Source organism: Aquarana catesbeiana, linkage group LG11, assembly GCF_042186555.1.
Source record: "Aquarana catesbeiana isolate 2022-GZ linkage group LG11, ASM4218655v1, whole genome shotgun sequence".
Lineage (NCBI taxonomy): Eukaryota > Metazoa > Chordata > Amphibia > Anura > Ranidae > Aquarana > Aquarana catesbeiana.
This window is the reverse complement of record NC_133334.1, coordinates 102045903-102068635: the sequence shown is the minus strand read 5'-3', so window position 1 is coordinate 102068635 and position 22733 is coordinate 102045903. Positions and strand designations below refer to the sequence as shown.

The 22733-nt window shown below is 44.4% G+C and overlaps 1 protein-coding gene across 1 annotated transcript in view; it reads left to right on the top strand.

Annotated features, from left to right (window-relative positions):
• The window catches only part of LOC141111717 (uncharacterized), a 491097-nt gene that overhangs the window by 23919 nt on the left and 444445 nt on the right, over positions 1 to 22733 (top strand). The window contains 2 exon segments of the mRNA XM_073603861.1: positions 1231 to 1346; positions 4473 to 4689. Of these exon segments, the coding sequence (XP_073459962.1) occupies positions 1231 to 1346; positions 4473 to 4689 (333 nt within the window).

Sequence of the window (22733 nt, the reverse complement as noted above, 5' to 3'; positions counted from 1 at the left end):
TTAGGTCCCCCCGTGTGGTTCTGGGATTTTTGCTCACCGTTTTTGTGATAATTTTGAACCCACGGGGTAAGATCTTGCATGGAGCCCCAGATCGAGGGAGATTGTCAGTGGTCTTGTATGTCTTCCATTTTCTAATTATTGCTCCCACAGTTGATTTCTTCACACCAAGCTGCTTGCCTATTGCAGATTCAGTCTTCCCAGCCTGGTGCAGGTCTACAATTTTGTTTCTGGTGTCCTTCGACAGCTCTTTGGTCTTCACCATAGTGGAGTTTGGAGTGTGACTGTTTGACGTTGTGGACAGGTGTCTTTTATACTGACAACAAGTTCAAACAGGTGCCATTAATACAGGTAATGAGTGGAGGACAGAGGAGCCTCTTATAGAAGATACAGGTCTGTGAGAGACAGAAATCTTGCTTGTTTGTAGGTGACCAAATACTTATTTTCCACCATAATTTGCAAATAAATTCTTTAAAAAATCAGACAATGTGATTGCCTGGATTTGGTTCCACATTTTGTCTCTCATAGTTGAGGTATACCTATGATGACAATTACAGGCCTCTCTCACCTTTTTAAGTGGGAGAACTTGCACAATTGGTGGCTGACTAAATACTTTTTTGTCCCACTGTATGTACTTAAGGCATGTTCATTAGATCGCTATGAAGTAAAAATGAAGACAATGACTTTGAATTAAGTTTGTTATCTTTTTGCATTGGAGCCCCTTCTTGCATAGTTTAAATACATCTCAAGCTAAAAAGTTGAATTTAGTTTTAAACAGAGTAGGGTCTCTGCCTTTTATGGGTTGTTATCTGTGTCAGTAAGGGAGAGATTTTTACTTTCTTTCTGTCAGGCCATCAGGAAATCTCTCCAACAGGGACACAGACAAAAACACATTTTTAGAGTGTGGAAGGCTTAGAACCTCTGACAATGTTTTTCTTGCTCTCTGTGTCTTCCTCTCCTGGTAACACCTGCATCCTTTATTTCTTGTACGGGAGGAACACAAACAGGAAGTGAGGGAAAATCCCCACAACAGAGTCAAAGGCAGAAATAAAAGCTTAATAGAAATATAAACAATTTTCCACTTTATCAAAAGCTAAAATAGCAAATGGTTGGAGGTAGGCTTTAAGTTATTTCATTGTACTGTAGATGTTCGAATCAAATATGTATTTGTTGTAATGAGATCAGCTTAAGGTGTACATTGGTAAACATTTGGAGATTTTTTCTTGTCCACAGAAATGTATTACAGTGCTGTATACTTTGGAAACATGCAGAAAGTTCATGACCCTAGTGTTGTCTGTACCGATGTAGATGATACTCAGCAAAAGGACACATCCCATTGTTCCCAATATGTAAGTAACAGTCTCATGTCAATATTTTTGCAGTGCCGGTTCCATTCTCTGGAAATTAAATGGGGCTATTTACATATGTACATTTGAATAGTAAAGTTTAACAATGTCCTTTGGATTTTGAAATTTATGAAGTTTTGTTTATTAATTAAGTTGTCTCGGAAGCTTTCAGCATTTTTCTTTCTTTCTATTTCTGCCTTACTATTAAATACAAATTTTCACATTTTCAATACTTTTATTGTAAAGTGAATCTGTACTTTGGTCATTTGGGGCAAATAAATAGATTTACTGAATATCCTGCTCCTTCTGCTGCTGGCAGTTACCTCCTACACTTTCCTTGGAGCCCCAATTGCCCAACCTATGGCCCTATGCCATACCCAGTATGTCTGGGTATTAGCGTGTATTGCTCCCACAGTGCAGTTCAAGATGTCTATGTGGTCATTTGTTATGATGAGCACTGCCTTATGAGGATGGGAAAGGTTCCTTTACCACATGTAAATTTTTACCCAGAACAGACCTGGAACTTATATTTGGACTGAATTTATGGAATATATCAGCAAGGTTTATTCATAGATCTGTGCCCCCTTGCAACTTCCCTGCTGCAAACTTTGACCTTGGTTAAGTTCTGTTGGTGGATGGTGTCTGAACTTACATAGATGAAGGATGTCACTGCCTCAGCCTCTCCATGACAGCGTTTGGTCTGGCTATTGGCTAACTGTGCCTGAGCACTCTCACATAGCAGTAGTCACATACTGCCCCTTACCTGTAAGCCCTGGTCTGTTTGAGCAATGGAGTGAGCACTGTGATAGTGTGAAGAGGAGGAAATGTAGCATAGATAGGTGACTAAATCTTTCTGGGGGAGCCTGGCTGAATTGATAAAATGACATTGTCCTTCTAAAAGAAACCTGGGCTTTGCCTAATAGGGGAAAGCAACATGTTGGCTTTAAGCCCCCCCGTCCCAGAAGCACACACTTACCTTTCCTTTGCTCCCCTAATACTATGTCAGCTTCCAAGAACAAGGAGCAAAGACCCTGTATAAGATCTACATCCCTTTAGTTGGAGCTCACAAAAGGCTGCATATCTATCATGTGGCCAGAAGTGGAAAAAGTCACATTCCCCCATACCACAAATGTATGGTGCTCCCAATAGATTAATGGAGCAAAACTGATATAAAAACAATCTAGCTGTTTTGCCCAGTATATATATAGCACAAGTTCATGTTAAAGAACAACTCTGCACACCAAAAAACTACCCTTGTAATGCCCCCCACCCAACACTACCAGGGTTAAATGTGTCCTTTGGCTAGGGGCAAATAAATATGGTTTGATACTTAACTTATTATTTTCTCCAGCAAGGTCCCTTCAGCGGTGTGAACTGTCCTGTAAAGCTTTCACCCTAATGCCCTGTACACACAATAGGATTTTCCGACAACAAAATCCATGGATTTTGTCCGATGAATGTTGGCTCAAACTTGTCTTGCATACACACAGTCACACAAAGTTGGTTGGAAATTGCGAACGTCAAGAACGCGGTGACATACAACATGTACGATGAGCTGAGAAAAATGAAGTTCAATAGCCAGTGCGGCTCTTCTGCTTGATTCTGAGCATGCGTGGCACTTTGTGCGTCGGAATTGTGTACACATGATCGGAATTTCCAGCAACAGAATTTGTTGTCGGAAAATTTGAGAACCAGATCTCAAATTTTGTGAGACAGAAATTCCGATGGAAACTGTTCAATGGAGACTACACACGGTCGGAATTTCCGAAAAAAGGGTCCCATCGAACATTTTCCGTTGGAAAATCCGACCGTGTGTACAAGGCATAAGGTGCTCCCGGTCTCGGCCACACTCCTGCCTCATCCACATACAATGCAAGGTTTACAAGCCATGCATTGAATGTGATTATGCTAAAGGACCACTCACAGCCCAGAGCACTGTAACCTTGCAGTGTGGAAGCCCTATTACAAGGGTTCTTATTCTTCCAGACCGGAGTTGAACTTAAAACTAGTTCAAAGCATACTTTACCATCACACACTTAAGTATGTCTATCTCTCACTGTTTGTGTGTCAGCCTTATTTCAACAAAGTATATCTTCCATTCCATTCTAAATTTCGTTAGCTCATATATAGTAGAAAATGGTTTCCATTTCTCTCCTTCTAGTCATTATTAAAATAAACACATATTCTCAAGTAAATCCTGAGGAGGAATGAAGCCATCATGGCTCAGGCAGTAAGAAAAATGTATGTTTTGCCCATAGCGACCAGTCATGTCTCAGTTAATGCTTTCTTAGAAAATCTTAAATCTGATAGGTTGATTATGTAACACCAGAAAACACAAAAACACCAAATCAGCACTGTCCCCATAGGCAACACACAAAATGTAACAGTCTGTATAAAAGTCTATATAAAAAGGTCTCCTTGCTCTAGGTACTGCAGCTCTCTCAAACATCCACTGGGTGGCAGATTTGATCTGAAATATACAAAGAAAAGAGAGTGCAAAGCTGCCCTAGTGTGATACTGTTTAATACTAGAATACAAATTCAAATTAAAAAAGGTACATTCACAAACATGGATCTGAAAAATTGCGTGTACAGCAAGGTGGATGTCTCCTCTCCTGGCCTGATAGAATGGGTTGGCTCCTAAAAACGAGTGATGTGAATGGGGGATGTATAGAGCAGACTCCACTTCCTCCTCATGTCCCACTGTGTGACTCGCGGCCGACAGTGAAAGACTCTGTGAGTGAAGTAACTCCTCCTGACTAGCAGAGCGGTTGCCAAGACAACATGTTTCGAAGGCGTGGCCTCCTTCAGGTTCTGTCACACAGTGGGACATGAGGAGGAAGTGGAGTCTGCTCTATACATCCCCCATTCACATCACTCGTTTTTAGGAGCCAACCCATTCTATCAGGACAGGAGAGGAGACATCCACCTTGCTGTACATACGATTTTCAGATCCATGTTTGTGAGTGTAACCCTTTTTAATTTGAATTTGTATTCTAGTATTAAACAGTATCACACTAGGGCAGCTTTGCGCTCTCTTTTCTTTGTATGTTTCTGATTATGTAACACAAACACCTCCACCTGTCATCAATCAGCTGCATTTATTTCAACATTGTGCTTTTTTTTTTAGCGCTCGGTGTGTGAAAAACACCTGGGACATGCTGCATTTTCCAGCTGTCAAGATCTACTCAATGTGGAAGCTTACATTAATGCCTGTGTGCTGGACATGTGCTCCTGTAGCCAATCCCAGGATTCATTCTGCCTATGTAGTACAATCAGTGAATATTCCAGGCAGTGTTCACATGCTGGAGGTCGCCCAGAAACCTGGAGGACTGACAGCTTCTGTCGTAAGTATGCTTTCCACAAAGGCTTTCAAAAGCTGAGCATCAACAGCAAATGTTCTTGATGCATTTAGTGTGAAACACGTCAATATCTTTGCTGTTGATTCTATGCTCTGATTGAGAAGTGAGCACCTTGGACCTGATTTTGTTGTGAATTTTGTATGTCTGAAAGACAAGAGTTGCCACTGCAGCATTGCATGAGGAAGCTAATCTCCGTTGTGGCTGCAGGTTTTGGCATTACACTTTAAACAGGTTGCAGTAGTTTGTCAGTAGACTCATCTACTCTAGTTCTTTTGGTCCTAAAAATAAATTGCAACCTTTACAGTTCTCGAATGTGTTGTTTCAGGGTAAGCTTTTTTTTTTTTATCCCAGCACTCACAAAACCTTGAGTTTGTTTAAATGAGGAAAGAAAAATTGTGAAGACTAATATTACAGGATCAAAAACCAAATAAAATAGATACTGCTTAAATGCCCAAATCTGTTATCCCAGCTGACTGGTCACAGTGTTTGTGGATGCTGGTCAGGTTGAATACTAGCTCACCAGACACATCGAGGACTACAACAAAATAGCACCTGTCCACACACTGGACAGGTGTATAAGCTCTTCTTTTAAAAAATGGCTTCAGCTTTGTCTCCTACCCATGGGTGAACCCCCTCTAACATTAGAGGGGTCTTTAAACTAGGCGACAGGGGGAGGGCCCAGAGGTAGAGATAGTCAGCCCGGAACATATTCCAGAGGGTAGTATTGGGTACATTAGTGGTAGGTTGACTAAAGCACATAAACCAAAGGTAAGTATAGTAACAACTAGTTGCAATCTTGGAACAGAGAGATGAACTGAGAGATGACATCACTAAGGGAGCTAGGGAGGAGGTGGAATCCTTATGGGTAGAGCTCCAAAGGGATGAAGCTAAGGGGAAAATAATACTGGGAGTATGCTATAGGCCCCCTAACCTGAGGGAGGAGGGGGAGATGGATCTCCTATCACAAGTTGGATTAGCAGCAAGGATGGAATATTATCATAATGGGGGATTTTAATTATCCAGACATAGACTGGGCGGAGGGAACCACGCATTCGTAAGGCTCGCCAGTTCCTAAATGTCAATTTTAAAAGAGCTAACTTCCCTAAACTACAAACCTTGCTGGAAGGCATGAATTGGGATAAAATTTTAGGAACAAAGAACAAGGAGGAGAGATGGGTTTGCTTTAAGAGCATATTAAATAAGGACATTAGCCAATGCATCGCATTGAAGAGCGAACAAAAGTCCTGGATGGCTTAACTCCAATGTAAAAATGCATATACAAGCAAAAAATACAAGGTTGAAGGATCATCATCAGCATTCAGACTTTATAAAGAATGCAACAAGAAATGTAAGGGTGCATTTAGAGCAGCTAAGATAGAACACGAAAGACACATAGCGGAGGAGAGCAAAAAAAATCCCAAGAAATTCTTTAAGTATGTAAACAGTAAAAAAGGGAGGACAGACCATATTGGCCCCATAAAGAATGAGGAAGGACATCTGGTTACAAAGGATGGGGAGATAGTAAAGGTATTGAATTTATTCTTCTCCTCAGTCTTCACGAGGGAATCGGGGGGGCTTCCGTAACCAAAACTGCAGTATTTATCCTCATGAAACATCACAGGAAGCATCTCCATGGTTAACAGAGGACAGAATTAAAATTAAACTTTGGAAACGTAACATTAATAAATCACTGGGACCAGATGGCTTGCATCCAAGGGCACTTAGGGAACTCAGTCAAGTAATTGCCAGACCATTGTTCCTAATTTTTAATGACAGTCTACTGACTGGAATGTTACCAGCTGATTGGAGAAAAGCCAATGTAGCACCAATATTTAAAAAGAGCCCAAAATACATCCCTTGGAATTACAGACTAGTTAGCCTAACATCAATAGTATGCAAGCTCTTGGAGGGGATGATAAGGGACTATATACAAGATTTTAGTAATGAGAACGGTAATGAGAACGGTATCATTAGCAGTAATCAGCATGGATTCATGAAGAATCATTCTTGCCAAACCAATCTATTAACCTTCTATGAGGAAGTGGGTTGCCATCTAGATAAAGAAAAACCCGTAAACGTGGTGTATCTGGATTTTGCAAAAGCATTTGACACAGTTCCCCAATGGACCTTATTACTGTACAAAATAAGGTCCGTTGGCATGGACCATAGGGTGAGTACATGGTTTGAAAACTGGCTACAAAGGCGAGTTCACAGGGTGGTGATAAATGGGGAGTAGGGATGGGCTGTCTGTTGGAGTCGAACATGAGTTTGACTCGAACATTGGCTGTTCGCCTAACAGCGAACAATTTGGGGTGTTCGTGGCAAATTCGAAAGCCGCGGAACACCCTTTAAAAGTCTATGGGAGAAATCAAAAGTGCTAATTTTAAAGGCTAATATGCAAGTTATTGTCATAAAAAGTGTTTAGGGACCTGGGTCCTGCTCCAGGGGACATGTATCAATGCAAAAAAAAGTTTGAAAAGCGTCCGTTTTTTCGTGAGCAGTGATTTTATTAATGCCAAAGTGAAACAATAAAAGTGAAATATTCCTTTAAATTTCGTACCTGGCGGGTGTCTATAGTATGCCTGTAAAGTAGCGCATGTTTCCCGTGTTTATAACAGTTCGAGAGCAAAATGACATTTCTAAAGGAAAAAAAAGTCATTTAAAAGTGCTAGCGCTAGTGCCGGCTATTAATGCATTGTCGGTCCCGACAATACACAAAAAAGTCATTGAAAGACATTGAAAAAAAATGCGTGGGGGTCCCCCAAAATTCCAATACCAGGCCCTTCGGTATGGTATGGATTTTAAGGGGAACTCCGCGCCAAATTTTTTAAAAAAATATGGCGTGGGGTTCCCCCAAAAATCCACACAAGACCCTTATCCGAACATGCAACCTGGCAGGCCGCAGGAAAAGAGGGGGGATGAGAGAGCGCCCCCCCTCCTGAACTGTACCAGGACACATGCCCTCAACATTGGGAGGGTGCTTTGGGTAGCCCCCCAAAGCACCTTGTCCCCATGTTGATGGGGAGAAGGGCCTCATCACCACAACCCTTGCCCGGTGGTTGTGAGGGTCTGTGGGCGGGGGGCTTATCGGAATCTGAAAGCCCCCTTTAACAAAGGGGACTCCCAGATCCCGGCCCCCCATGTGAAATTGTAATGGGGTACATTGTACTCCTAACATTTCACCCAAAAAAGTGACAAAAAAGGTAAAACACACACACACAGCTTGGAACAAGTCCTTTAATAAAAAAAAATTCCAGCGATGTAATCCTTCTACAATCCACGAACAATACAGCCTCCTCCATAGGAGGCGCCCGGCAGAATGACTCGGATGACAGTTTTTAAATAACCGAGGGCGAGGCCACCCGTGACGTGGACGGGTGACCCTGCCCCCCTCTGAAGCAAGGGGAAATGTCGGGGTTACCCAGTGACATGTACAGATGACCCCGCCCCCTCTGACATATCACGAGAAACCCCTGTTGCGTCAGAGGGGGCGGGGTCACCCGTACATGTCACTGGGTAACCCCGGCATTTCCCCTTGCGTCAGAGGCGGGCGGGGTCACCCGTACATGCCACTGGGTAACCCCGGCATTTCCCCTTGCACCAGAGGGGGACGGGGTCACCTGTACATGTCACTGGGTAACCCTGGCATTTCCCCTTGCGTCAGAGGGGGTCGGGGTCACTTGTCCATGTCACGGGTGGCCCTGCCCTTGGTTATTTAAGAACTGTCATCCAAGTCGTGCGTCATTCTACCGGGCACCTCCTATGGAGGAGGCTGTATTGTTCGTGGATCGTAGAAGGATTACATCACTGGAATTTTTTTTTATTAAAGGACTTGTGCCATGCTGTGTGTGTTTTTTTTACCTTTTTGTCACTTTTTTGGGTGAAATGGTAGGAGTACAATTTACCCCATTACCATTTCACACGGGGAGGGTAGGGATCTGGGAGTCCCCTTTGTTAAAGTGTACTTCCAGATTCCGATAAGCCCCCCGCCCACAGACCCCCACAACCACCGGGCAAGGGTTGTGGGGATGAGGCCCTTCTCCCCATCAACACGGGACAAGGTGCTTTGGGGAGGCTACCCCAAAGCACCCTCCAAATGTTGAGGGTATGTGGCCTGGTACGGTTCAGGGGGGGCGCTCTCTCATCCCCCCTCTTTTCCTGCGGCCTGCCAGGTTGCGTGCTCAGATAAGGGTCTGGTGTGGATTTTTGGGGGAACCCCACGCCATTTTTTAAAAAAATTTTAGCGCGGAGTTCCCCTTAATATCTAGACCTGAAGGGCCTGGTAATGGAATTTTGGGGGACCCCCACGCATTTTTATTTTTTCAATGACTTTCAATGACTTTTATGTGTATTGAAGGGACCGACAATTCATTAATAGCAGGCACTAGCGTTAGCACTTTTAAATGACTTTTTTTCCTTTAGAAATGTCATTTTTCTCTCGGACTGTTATAAACACGGGAAACATGCATTACTTTACAGGCATACTATAGACACCCCTCAGGTACGAAATTTAAAGGAATATTTCATTTTTATTGTTTCACTTTAAGCATTATTAAAATCACTGCTCCCGAGAAATGGCCATTTTTAAAACTTTTTTTTGCATTGATACATGTCCCCTGGGGCAGGACCCAGGTCCCCAAACACTTTTTATGACAATAACTTGCCTATTAGCCTTTAAAATTTGCACTTTTAATTTTTCACGTTCGAGACCCATAGACTTTAATGGTGTTCGTGTGTTCGAACAAATTTTTTGCCTGTTCGCATGTTCTGGATGCAAACCGAACCGGGGGGTGTTCGGCCCATTCCTAATGGGGAGTACTTGCAATGGTCAGGGGTGAGTAGTGGGGTCCCCCAGGGTTCTGTGCTGGGACCAATCCTATTTATTTTGTTCATAAACGACCTGGAGAATGGGATAAACAGTTCAATCTCTGTATTTGCGGACGATACTGAGCTAAGCAGGGCAATAACTTCTCCTCAGGATGTGGAAACCTTGCCAAAATATCTGAACGAATTAATGGGGTGGACAACTACATGGCAAATTAGGTTTAATGTAGAAAAATGTAAAATAATGCATTTGGGCAGCAAACATATGCATGCAATCTATACACATCTATACAGGCGTGGGACCTCTGGGGGAATTTAGGATGGAAAAGGACCTGGGGATCCTAGTAGATGATAGGCTCAGCACCCTCCTAATGTTGAGGGCATGTGGCCTGGTACGGTTCAGGAGGGGGGGGCGCTCGCTCACCCCCCCTTTTTTCCTGTGGCCTGCCAGGTTGCGTGCTTGGATAAGGGTCTGGTGTGGATTTTTGGGGGAATTCCACGTCATTTTTTTTACATTTTGGCGTGGAGTTCCCCTTAAAATCCATGGTATTGATTTTTGGGGGGAACCCACGCCATTTTTTTTTTCAATTTTGGCACGGAGTTCCCCTTAATATCCATACCAGACCTGAAGGGCCTGGTAATGGAATTTTGAGGGACCCCCACACATTTTTATCTTTTATTTTTCAATGACTTTCAATGACTTTTATGTGTATTGACGGGACCGACAATTCATTAATAGCCGGCACTAGCGCTAGCACTTTTAAATGACTTTTTTTCCTTTAGAAATGTAATTTTGCTCTCGGACTGTTATAAACACGGTAACATGCGCTACTTTACAGGCATACTATAGACACCCCCCGGGTACGAAATTTAAAGGAATATTTCACTTTTATTGTTTCACTTTAAGCATTATTAAAATCACTGCTCTCGAAAAACAGCCGTTTTTAAAACTTTTTGTTGCATTGATACATGTCCCCTGGGGCAGGACCCAGGTCCCCAAACACTTTTTATGACAATAACTTGCATATTAGCCTTTAAAATTAACACTTTTGATTTTTCATGTTCGAGTCCCATGGACTTTAATGGTGTTCGTGCGTTCAAACAAATTTTTTGCCTGTTCGCATGTTCTGGATGTGAACTGAACCGGGGGGTGTTTAGCCCATCCCTAATGGGGAGTACTTGCAATGGTCAAGAGTGGGTAGTGGGATCCCCCAGGGTTCTGTGTTGGGACCAATCCTGATTATTTTGTTCATAAACGACCTGGAGGATGGGGTAAACAGTTCAATCTCTGTATTTGCGGACGATACTAAGCTAAGCAGGGCAATAACTTCTCAGGATGTGGAAACCTTGCAAAAAGATGTGAACAAATTAATGGGGTGGGCAACTACATGGCAAATGAGGTTTAATGTAGAAAAATTTAAAATAATGCATTTGGGTGGCAAAAATCTGAATGCAATCTATACACCAGGGGGGGACCTCTGGGGGAATCTAGGATGGAAAAGGACCTGGGGGTCCTAGTAGATGATAGACTCAGCAATGGCATGCAATGCCAAGCTGCTGCTAACAAAGCAAACAGAATATTGGCATGCATTAAAAAGGGGATCAACTCCAGAGATAAAACAATAATTCTCCCGCTCTAGAAGGTCCAGCTGCACCTACAGTTTGCTTTCTAGTTCTGGGCACTAGTCCTCAGGAAGGATGTACTGGAAATGGAGCGAGTACAAAGAAGGGCAACAAAGCTAATAAAGGGTCTGGAGGATATTAGTTATGAGGAAAGGTTGCGAGCACTGAACTTATTCTCTCTGGAGAACAGACGCTTGAGAAGGGGATATGATTTAAATTGATAAATACCGTACTGGTGACCCCACAATAGGGATAAAACTTTTTCATGGAGTTTAACAAGACACATGGACACTCATTAAGATTTGAAAAAAAGAGGTTTAACCATAAACTACGTAGAGGGTTCTTTACTGTAAGAGTGGCAAGGCTGTGGAATTCCCTTCCACAGGTGGTGGTCTCAGCGTGGACCATCGATAGTTTAAAAAACTATTAGATAAGCACCTGAACGACCACAACATACAGGGATATACAATGTAATACTGACATATAATTATACACGTAGGTTGGACTTGATGGACTTGTGTCTTTTTTTCAACCTCACCTACTATGTAACTATGTAACATGTTTTGCCCAGTTGGCCTCAATGATTTAGCCCCTGCTGGGTGAAACATGTTAGAGGTGGTTCTCCCAGGGGTAGGAACCTAACCTGAACTCTTTTTTGTAACTACAAGGAGCGTACTCAATGCCATGGCAGTGTGCGGATGGGCACAGGATATTATAATAAAATGTAGTGCTGTTCCAGAAACCAAATATACAAGTTAACTTCTTTATTTAAGTGGAAGACCAGATAATAAATAAAAACGGACTACCTGCAACAACCATGTGTCTGCGCAGTTCCCTAGAATCATGCAGACTTGCTCATAACTCTTTAGAGCTGTTCAGCCTAAAGTGGCAAAAAAAGGGTAGCTATTCTTAAATACATTCCTTCCCCCTCCTCCTGCCTATCCTGCATACGTTGTATGGAAAAGATCTGTGTTGTTACCCATTTTTTTTTTTTTTTTGTTGCAAAAGTTTTTATTGAAAAATATTTAGAGCATAACAAAGCCAAAGTATGCAAGTTTGCGGGCGCAGCCGCCATGCAATGGTGTATAAGATATAACAAATACAGTCAGAATTGAGTAGTTTACTCATATATCGTAGCTAAGGGACTCGCGTGTGTCAATGATAATAACAATAACAATAATAAATCTAGTGGATACACAAGTTGAAGTATTATCGGACATCCGTCAGTTGAGAGAAGCATAATAAATTATTTATTGTAACTGAAGTCATAGTGGGTTCGTGAGAGTCCAGGACGTGAGCATATCGTCTGGACATTATGGTACGACAGAATGTGGGGGGGGATCATGTATGTCTGAGAGTTTCGCGTATGTTTGTCCGGTTGTTGTCTAGGGGAAATTTTAAAACTGGGGTTATGTCTGGAGGAAAAATACGTTTGGTTTGGTGGTTAGGAGAAGGGACGTTAACAAAATGTTTCCTCAAGCATTTCTTATCTCTACCAGTGTAAGTATTAAGCATTCATGTGTTATACTGTTGAAATTCGGCAGTAGTGGTGAAGTGTAACCAGCACGACCATATTGTGCAGAATTTAGATGGTGTATCGTGAGCCTGATGTATCAATTCCTCCATTTCTGCGATTTTTTTGTACTCTTTTGAACCATTCCGCTATAGTCGGCGGTTTTGAGGAACGCCAGTTTGCTGGGATGCACATCTTAGCAGCATTGATCATATGCATTGCCAAGGATCATACATAGTTTTTAGTCGCTGAGTTGGCGTGATGTAGCAAAAATTGTGCAGGCGAGTATTCTACTGGGTAGGTTGTTACGTGTTTGATTAGTCTGTGCACTTCTTTCCAAAAAGGTTGCAGTTTAGGGCACGCCCACCATATGTGTAAAAGGGAGCCAATGTCAGTCTCGCATCTCCAGCAAAGTGGGGGGATGGAAGGGTAAATGTGGTGTAGCCTCAGGGGGGTTTTGTACCATCTCGAGAATACTTTAAAAGCATTTTCTTGTGTGTGTACGTTTACTGTTCCTTTGTGCATGCATTTGTATATTTTTTCCCATTCCTGATCTGACAGATCGAGGGAGAGTTCTTTTTCCCATTTATGACTGGCCCAGTTAAGTTTGGGTCGTTGTTCTGAGAAGAGAAGCATGTATGTGTAGGAGATCAAATGTTTGAGAGGTGTTGAACTTTGACATAGAGCTTCAAAGGGGGTGAGTTGTCTTGACCATTTAGGTTTGGGTTTAGGTTTATCAAAGAAATGTTTAATTTGGATATATGTCCAAAAGGGGAATGTGCCAGAGGTCGTTGTGGCCGCCATGTCAGTGTGGGAGACCATGTGGTCATGTGCAAAGAAATGTTCCGCGCGGACGGTTGTGTGAGGCCAGATGTCCGATAAGAAGGAGGTAGAGGTACCTGGGGTGAAATCCGGGTTTTGTCTAATTGGTGTCATTGGTCCTAAGGCGGAGGAGATTTTCGACCTAGTGCAGGCCATATGAAAGGAGGTCAATGTAGGATTGATGAGCGGGTGGTTCTTACATGCTGGGGGAATGTGTTTTGGTGCAATCCAGGGTATTTGGGCGAGCGGGATAGGTGATAGAGAGTGTTCTAAGTGGACCCACGCTTTGGTGTTGTGGTGTATGTTCCAATCAATAATTCTTGTTAAATGGCAGGCTTGTTGGTACTTGTGAATGTCAGGGAGGCCGATGCCTCCTTTGAGTTTTGGGATGGTGAGTCTAGCATAGCTTATTCTAGGGTGTAGTCTGCCCCAGATAAAGTTTGAACAGGTTCTGCGATATGTTGTAAAGAAAGCAGGTGGGAGCCTAATTGGGATTGTTTGCAGCAAGTACAGGAGTCTGGGTAAGATGTTCATTTTTATTATGGTGGCTCTGCCAAACCAGGAAAAGAGCCCTGTGGACCATTTTTTCATATCGTTCACAATGTTGTGTATAAGAGGGAGATAGTTAGTGGAATATAGATCAGATAGTGAAGAAGGTAGTTGGATACCCAAATATGTAATGGAACGGTTGTTCCATTTAAATGGAAAGTTATTTTGGCATTGTGTACATAGGTCATGGGGCAGTGTTATGTTAAGGGGGTCAGATTTTGTAAAGTTAATTTTGAGGTTCGTTAAATAATTGAAAGTGTGGAAGTCTTTAAGTAAGTTTGGGATTGTGGTGAGAGGTTCAGTAAGAAAGAGGAGGATGTCATCCGCGTACGCGGCTATTTTGTAGGTGTGATTTCCAATATCTATCCCTTTTATGTCAGGGTTTGTTCTGAGACGTCTGAGCATCGGTTCTAGAGTAAGAACAAAGATTATTGGGGAGAGTGGACACCCTTGGCGCGTCCCATTAGAGATTGTAAAGGCATTCGATAGGTGGCCATTTACTCTCACCTTAGCAGTGGGATTAGCATAAAGGGCAAGTATGTATTGCAGCATACGTGGGGGGAGGCCCAGGAATCGAAGGGCTTCTGACATGTAGTCCCAGGCCACTCTATCGAATGCCTTTTCTGCGTCAAGGGACAGTAAAAAACCCTGTTGCTGCTGAGTTGTTAGCCAGTGGTGCACATTAATAGCCTTAAGCGTGTTATCTCTCGCCTTTTCTGCCTGGTATGAAACCGACTTGGTCCAATTCTATCCATTGAGGGAGCAGAGGGAGCAGTCGATTAGCAAGCATTTTGGCATACCACTTGAGGTCAACGTTCAGCAGTGAAATAGGTCTATAATTTGTGACTGCGGAGGGGTCTTTTCCTGGTTTTGGGATCACTGTTATGTAAGCCGCGAGTAGATCTCGAGGGGGTTCGATAGGTGATGCGAGGGAATTAAACACTGTGAGAAAAAAGGGGGTAAGGAAAGTAGCAAATGATTTGTAGTAGCCCATAGTCAATCCGTCGGGACCTGGGCTTTTGCCTGATTTCATTTGTTTCAGTGCTACGGCAGCTTCCTCAGTCGTCAAGGGGTCGTTTAGTTGCTGCACTAAGGACGTTGAGATTGGAGCGGGGCTGTATTGCTGCAAGAAATCCCTGATAGCTTGTTGTCTCGAATCTACTTCTGTGGGTGAGCACGCAGGTGGCAAATTGTATAATTGCGAGTAGTAAGTGACAAAGTGTTCGGCCATGTCTGGGGAAGTGGTTAACTTACGGCCTTTGGAATCTGTCAGGGAATGCACCGTAGTGGTCGTTTTTTTGGCCTGTAAGGCTCTCGCTAGTAGCCGTCCAGCTTTATTGCTATATTCGTAGAATACGCGTTGGGAGAGAATGTATTTACGTTTAATTTGTTTACCCAATAGTTCTAAAAGTTCGTTTCTAGCTTGTAAAAGGGGTTGTAACGTGGCCAGTACTTGTGATCGTTTATGAGCGTTTTCCAGTGTCTTTATTCTGTTTAAGAGGCCTAGGAGGTGTTGTTTTTTTTCTTTACGACGTCTGGATGCGGCTGCTATTAGGATGCCCCTTATTACGCATTTGCGGGCTTCCCAGGTTATAAGAGGGGAGGTGTCAGTGGGTTTGTTCTCTGCAAAGTACTGTTTGATGTGTAGTTCGACCTCCGCCAGCATTGCTGGGTCCGTGAGCAAGGAAGGGTCCAATTTCCAGTGTTGTGGGCGAGGGTGTATTTCTGGGAATGCAATGGTCATGGAAATAGGATGGTGGTCAGAGAGAAACATTGGATCTATGGATGCGTGCTGCAGGATAGTTAGGTCATTTTGTGTTATGAACATGTAATCGATCCTAGAATATTTATTTTGGGGAGCTGAGAAGAAAGTGTAGTCTCTGCCGTTGGGGTTTAGGAAACGCCAAGAATCATGTAAGAGCAACAATTGGAGTTGTGATTTGATGGCTTTCAGAGCAGCATAGGGGAGGGAGGATGTACCTGTAGAGGTGTCTTGGATTGGGTTTAAGGGGACGTTAAGGTCTCCACCCAGGATTAGAATGCCTTCTTGAAATGTAAGGAGAGCATTGGTGATATCACGGAAGAATTTCACTTGGTGGGAGTTAGGAGCATATACGTTTGCGAACGTGATTTTTTTGCCGAAAAGCACCCCCTTAATGAAGAGGTATCGGCCTTCCACGTCAGTCAGTGTGTCCGTGAGTTGGAAGGGGCAATGCTTCGACAAAAGTATTGAGACACCCTTCGATTTGGATGTTAGGGAAGTGGCATGAAATGTAGTAGGGTAGTATTGGTTTTGTAGTTTTGGTATCGCATCAGTGCGGAAGTGCGTTTCCTGTAGGAATATTATATCCGCTTTGCTGCGTTGCATAGTAAGGAGTAGTTGGGATCGTCGCTCTGGAATATTAAGTCCTCTCGCGTTTAGCGAGATGATCTTGATAGGGAGCTTGTCAGTAGTGGTCTTTGTAGGGGTCATTGTTATCGCTGTAACCAGAGTCCTTCGGACTGAGTTTAAGCTGGTCTCTAGTGTTGTGTTAGAGGTGAGGAAGTGGAGAGCAATAGGTAGATGTTCTGGCAGGTTAGCTTAGGAATTAGAGGATTAGAGTCAGTTATTGTTGTGGGTCGGGGTGGAGGATCAAGGGGTGTAGGTGAGCGGGTATGGAAACGGTCTGGGTAGGGTTCGGCGACAGGTGAGAATCGTCTCACGTGTCCAAGTAGGGTATCGTCCGCAAACGCGGAGTAGCCGAAAAAGATCAGTGGGGTACAACAAAGGTTACTATAATTTTATAGTTGTCGTCAGGAGTACCACTGTGCGGGGAGTGGCTTGATGTTCGAAGAGGAGACTAAGTGAGAAGATGAACCGACAGGTGGGAAGCCATTGCGTATGTACTGGTGCATGTGGGGAGAACAGTGCTGTTTGGGTCGAATGGAGAAATATGGCTTGGATCGTATTATTGGTAGTAGGATGTGTATTGGGTCTTGATCTGTAGATGCACGGGTGCAGTGGAATTCAGATGTGGGTGTCAAGCGTGGGGTAGTCCGTTGTCATATTTCTGAATTTTAATACTGCATCGTGTCAATACCATAGAGTAGTATTGTGAGTAGAGACTATCAACATATCAATATGTGAACAGTAACGTTAAAAGGTAAATTAGTAACATCTCTAAAGTAACGAGCAATCATAAATGTAAATCCAACCGGGAACACATATTGAGAAGTACCCAGGAGGGCTTGAAGTCAGTGATAGTATAACAATATCACTTAGCCAGTAAGGTGTTGCAGTGCCTGTGTAGTAGTCATGTAGGTGCCTCAGCCTAAGGGAGGGGGTTACTTTGGAGGTGGAACCAGGGGGCAAACTTATTGGCAACTTATGCACGACCGACCGATTGCGTTCTAAATTGGCGCCGGGTCAGAAAGGCGCTGGGTATATAGAACGTTGTCATGTTAGGCGGTCATCAAGAATTATTTATTTTATTTTTAGTAAGTTTTTTTTTTTTTTTTTTGTTATTGTTATTCCCCCTCCCTTGTATAAGGGTTATAGTGAGTGAGGGTCATGTGCTTGACTATATAGGGTTTATCGAGCATGTCTCGTGTGAAACAGTCGGATATCGTTGAGGATGGTACAGCGGAGATGCGTTTGTGTCCCAGTATGAGGTCCCGGTGGAAAGATAAACCGTATACTGGGGTTTAGGTCATTCAGCTTTAATGGGGACACGTAAAAGTCGTGTAGACATGTACCGCATTGCCAATAGGGATGTGAACACGGGACCCTATATGTTTATGAAGGATCTACATCCTATTATGGATGTGGAAATAAAAGGCACACATGGTGTAGAGGCAGCGATCTCGATCTGGCTGTAGATAGCAGTGCCAGTACAGGGGAGAGATGCGGCAGCCGCACAGTAAGTCGGTCCGCTAACCTGGAGCAGGTATCCCCGCCTAGCATATAATGAGAGGCTATACTGTGCTATAAGGATTTACAATAAAGGTATCGAATAGATATACTGATAAGCAGGGGTGATTTTGAAGTATACAGGGTGGAAAAAGGCATGCAGATAAAAAATGTTAGTAGTAGAGAACAGGAGGCAAAGACACTTATCTGCTAGTCCTAGGCATATATGACAGTAGGATAGCTTAGCGGTCCCTGCGTGCTCTACGAGGTAACGGAGTCGTCATGGTGTTCGGAAGTTGTTGCTGGAACATTAACGCTGGATTTGATCTCGGTGTAGATGGCGAGCGTCGTCTCCGGAACCGGGTGTCTTGCGTCTCCATCGCTTCTTCTCTGGCTTGATGGCGGTGCGGAGCAGGGATGTGGAAGTCCGCGTACCAGTTCGGAACCTCTACTAGCGGGATATCAGGCAGAAGTCTTCCAATTCCTCAGGGACTCGTAGGAGGGCCGTGCGTCCTTGATGGGAGGCCGAAAGACCGAATGGGAATTTCCATCGGTATGGTATTTCTTTTGCTCGCAGCACATCTAGCAGGGGACGAAGATCCTTGCGGTGCCTGAGCGTGATTGCCGAAAGGTCTTGATAGACATGAATAGTGTGTCTCTCATACATTAGTGGAGTCTTGGTGCGGGCTTTCCGGAGGATGTCTTCTTTAATCTGGAAGTCATCTATGTGGCATATGATGTCTCTCGGAGGGTCAGAGTCTCTGCCGCGTGGTCTCAGCGCTCTGTGAATACGCTCCATAGCAATGGGCTTCTGGCGGGGCTGATCGAGGAGTTGGTTGAACAGCTCTGTCACCGTTGCTCGTACACGATCAGGCGCAACGGATTCGGGGAGGCCTCTGACTCTCAGGTTATGACGTCTTCCTCGGTTGTCAAGGTCCTCCACATGTCTTTGTAGATCCCTAAGCTGCAAGGTATGTGTGTCCACTGTATGGTTCACTTTTCGGATAGCGGTGTGTTGTTGTGCTGCAGTGTGTTCTACTTCAAGCACTCTGCCCGTTATGGCCTGTATTTCGTGGCGTAGATCCGTGATGGCCGCAAATAGCGTGTTTTTAATATCGGCCGCTACTGTGTGGAGGTCATTCAGGCTCGGCTGTTGTGTCGGTGGCTGGGTGCCAGCAGGAATAGCGGGGGGTAGTTCGGTGGGGGTGAGGGTGATCCCTGCGAGTGACTGAGCGGGAGTTGCAGCTGAGGAAGATGCCGCCATGTTGGATCTCTGTGTCCGGAAGATCTCCGGGATACTCTGGCTGACAGGTCCGTGAATGTCTCTCGGAGAGCGAGATCTAGATGCCGAGGATGTGCGGGAAGATGTTCCCATAATTGTGAGAGAGGATGTAGCTGAAGACCCCAGAGAAATCGAAAAGTTGGCCTCGGTCTGTCGGAGCTAGTGGGTTAAGCAGCCATCTTCTCACAAGGCAAGCCACGCCCCCCGTTACCCATTTTTAATCCAGTCTGGTCTGGTCATATAATACAGCAGCTCCGGCTCCCTATGTCAGTTAGTGACAGCTGTAGGGGAGACGAGGGAGTGAAGATGGTGGCTGGGCCATGGGAGCTTTTGGGTAACATCATGGCTCCTGGAATTCACAGCTATTGTCGAACATTCCCTTACACAAGGGAGCCAAAGCTTCTGAGTTATGACTGGACTGGATTGAAAATAGGTAAGAACACATATTTTTCGATACATGGTATGCAGGTGTAGCACTTACCCCCGAAGGAGCTGCTTTTTTAGATTGGGCTTACCGTTACCTCATGTCCGTCACAGGGGTCGCAATGGTGGGGAGGAAAAAAGAGTATTAAATGATGTCTGCACCAAAGATTTCGTTTCTTTCGTTGCAATTCTTTTATTCTTTGAATCCAAAAGAATAGGGATGGAGGATTAAGGGAGATTCAGGTACCTTAGATTGCGAGTCATGGTATTTCTACTTATCCAGAGGACTAACGGTCTCCCCAACTGGATATAGCAATCACCGGATAGGCCTCTCTCACTGACCTAGCAGCTGGGTACAATGCTTGAACACAGTCTCTGCCACAGACTTGATGAAAAAACAGAGAATCGTTGCAGTCATACACAATCCTCTGCCACAGGATGGTGTAACCGAACTTTGATAAGATTTAAGGTTTAGCTGCACAGTACCAGATTCTTTCAGCCGACCCGGCGATACTGTGAGTTAGATGATCCAGGTTGCATCCCCCGATTGGGTTTCCAGGCTCCTCCTGAGATACCAGTATACTTGGCTCGGTCACCTCTAGAGAAGTCCTCCCCTGGTCTCCTCCAATCGATCGGCTTCTCCCCGCAGGCAAGACAACACAGGACTAAGCTCTGGATCAGCAGGCCCCAGAACTCCTGGGCCTACTTCTGTAGTAACAAAGCCTCGGGCCAGCCGGCCCCGAGACAGCAGAGCTGCCACGGCACACCCTGGGCCAGGAGGGCTTCCAGGACGGTAACAACGAACCCCGACCAATTGGCGCCTGTACCTTAAGTACCCTTACCCAGAATGCAGGCGAGTGAAACACTCCCACCGGGTTATTTCTGAGTAAAAGGGGTACCCAATGCATCCAGCCTGTTGCATTTCCAATACTTACCGGTGGCCACAGCGACACCCACGGCCAAGTGGAAATTGACACAACCCAGCTGAACTGGTACAGAAACCAGGAAATTTACCATAATCAGTCTAAACTAACCTACAGCTTCAGACAACTTAAATTTACATAGATAGCACCTGCCCATCAGGAGCAGGGCGCTACATACTCCCCCCACCGCAATAGACGATGTCCCCATCATCTAAAAAAAAATAAACTCTCAGTCCTGAGAGTTCATACCTGAATCCCAAAAACTTGGATAGGAAAGGGAGGGGGTAAAGTAACAACAAAATGTAGACTTAACATTAGAACACATAAAAGAACTACAGCAACATCGTTCCCAACATCTAACTCTCTAAGCCACCCACTCTCCAGCAGCTTGACAGAAAATCTAGTTGAACCTGAAACAAAACACATAGAAGAACCAACATACACGCATCATTATACAATGTAGGAAGCAAAGCTTCATCTCCTGAAAGATGAAACTTTCTTTCCCCCCTTTTTTTTTTTTTTATGTATGTAACAATTAAATGTAATAGTTAAACCTTTGTTGTGCAAACTTCTACCACCTAGTGGCAGAAGGCATTGTGACACAAGTCCTTGATGCAAGTACTGGAGTAGGTAGAAGATCTTGACTCGAAGTTCTCCATTAGCTAACACTTCCTAGCTATATACCCCACAGTCCTTGTAGCATAAAAGGTTTTTTTTTTTCAAAACGACATCAAACAAAAGAGTCACTATAACTGATCACCAGTAAAAGCGAGGATCCGGCAAGGTCAGGGCCTTCCCTTGCATATCCACGGTAGTGATAAAGTACACCACATTGTCTTTGCCAGGACGACAGATGATCACTTTATCAGCATGAATGTGTCTTCTCCAATGCTCCAATGTAAAAGGCATCCGTTGAAACGGTCATCCATAGTGGAAGAATAACCTGCCTTACGAAAAGGTTTTGGTACCCTTAAATGTCCCAAACAGCGTCACTGTACCATTTCTCCCAGTTGCATTCAATCTCCTACATGATCTCTTTGTGAACATAAGAGAATTCTAGTCCATACTCTGTAGCCACCCTTTTGTTGAGCAGTCTCTGAGATCGGGTTAACTTTGGCAAAGCCCTGTTGCTTCCCAACCCAGAGGGTACAAATGAGGCTGGTGACTTGCACACCATAGCACTTGTAGACAGTTTTTTGACCCAAAGGAACTGGTACCCCTGGCCAAAACTTCATTAGTAATAACAGGAGTTTCCACACTGGGTGATGTCTTTCCCGAGTCTATAGCTACCCAATCGGAAAAAGCAAAAGCTGAGGCGACATTACCGCTATTCGCCCATAACATCTCCTGAGATAAGGTTTCAAACAGGTCATCATCCCGGGAAACATCTGACAGGGAATCTAACTCCCATAACTCCTCCGCGGGCACATATTTACACAAGTCCCTCTATGTACATTGTCCCCAGATCTCTCACCCGTTCCTGTCGTGGATACCTCAGGAGCGATTTCTTTCTCTGGATCCGGTTCGGGTAGTCTTAGAGGTAGGCCTCATCCGCAGCTGCGGGAGGCTTTTACGTATCCCACCTTCTTTTGAGCAGATACAATAGGGTTTGCAGAAGTAAAGGTAGTAGCAACAGGGTCATCTCCCTCCAGAGTACTCGTTGTAGCCGCTGAGACAAGCGTAGGCCTCACTATAGGAGCGAACATAGCGGTCTCCTCAGTGGCAATGCCTGTAGCCCAGTCCATCCAGTAGGCACAAGGCGGCTTGATGGGTTGTTCCACAGTGAACAGGTACTCCCCGCAGTGTAGACATCTGGTGAATGGATGGGGGTTTACGACCAGTCCCTCGCACCTGTTGCATAACATACCAAGAGCCTCAACATCTCTTGTCGTGTACAGATTGCGGTTTCAGGCGAATACCAGTGTCCGTCAGCAAAGTTCCATGCAGTCTGACATTCGTAGTGGTACCCACAGGGAACATCCTGGGCCCCATGACCAACTGCATTCCTGGCATTTGGAACATGCTTGTAGAGTCAAATCTTTCTTTCTGAATCTTTAGACACACACACGCGGTGTCTCACACAGCAAGCAGGCAGATGAACTCCTCCCACTGGCTTTCTTTAGTCACGTAGCTCCCGGGCTTTCTTGGCTCCGCCCACAGCTCACGTGGCCGGGTAGTGAC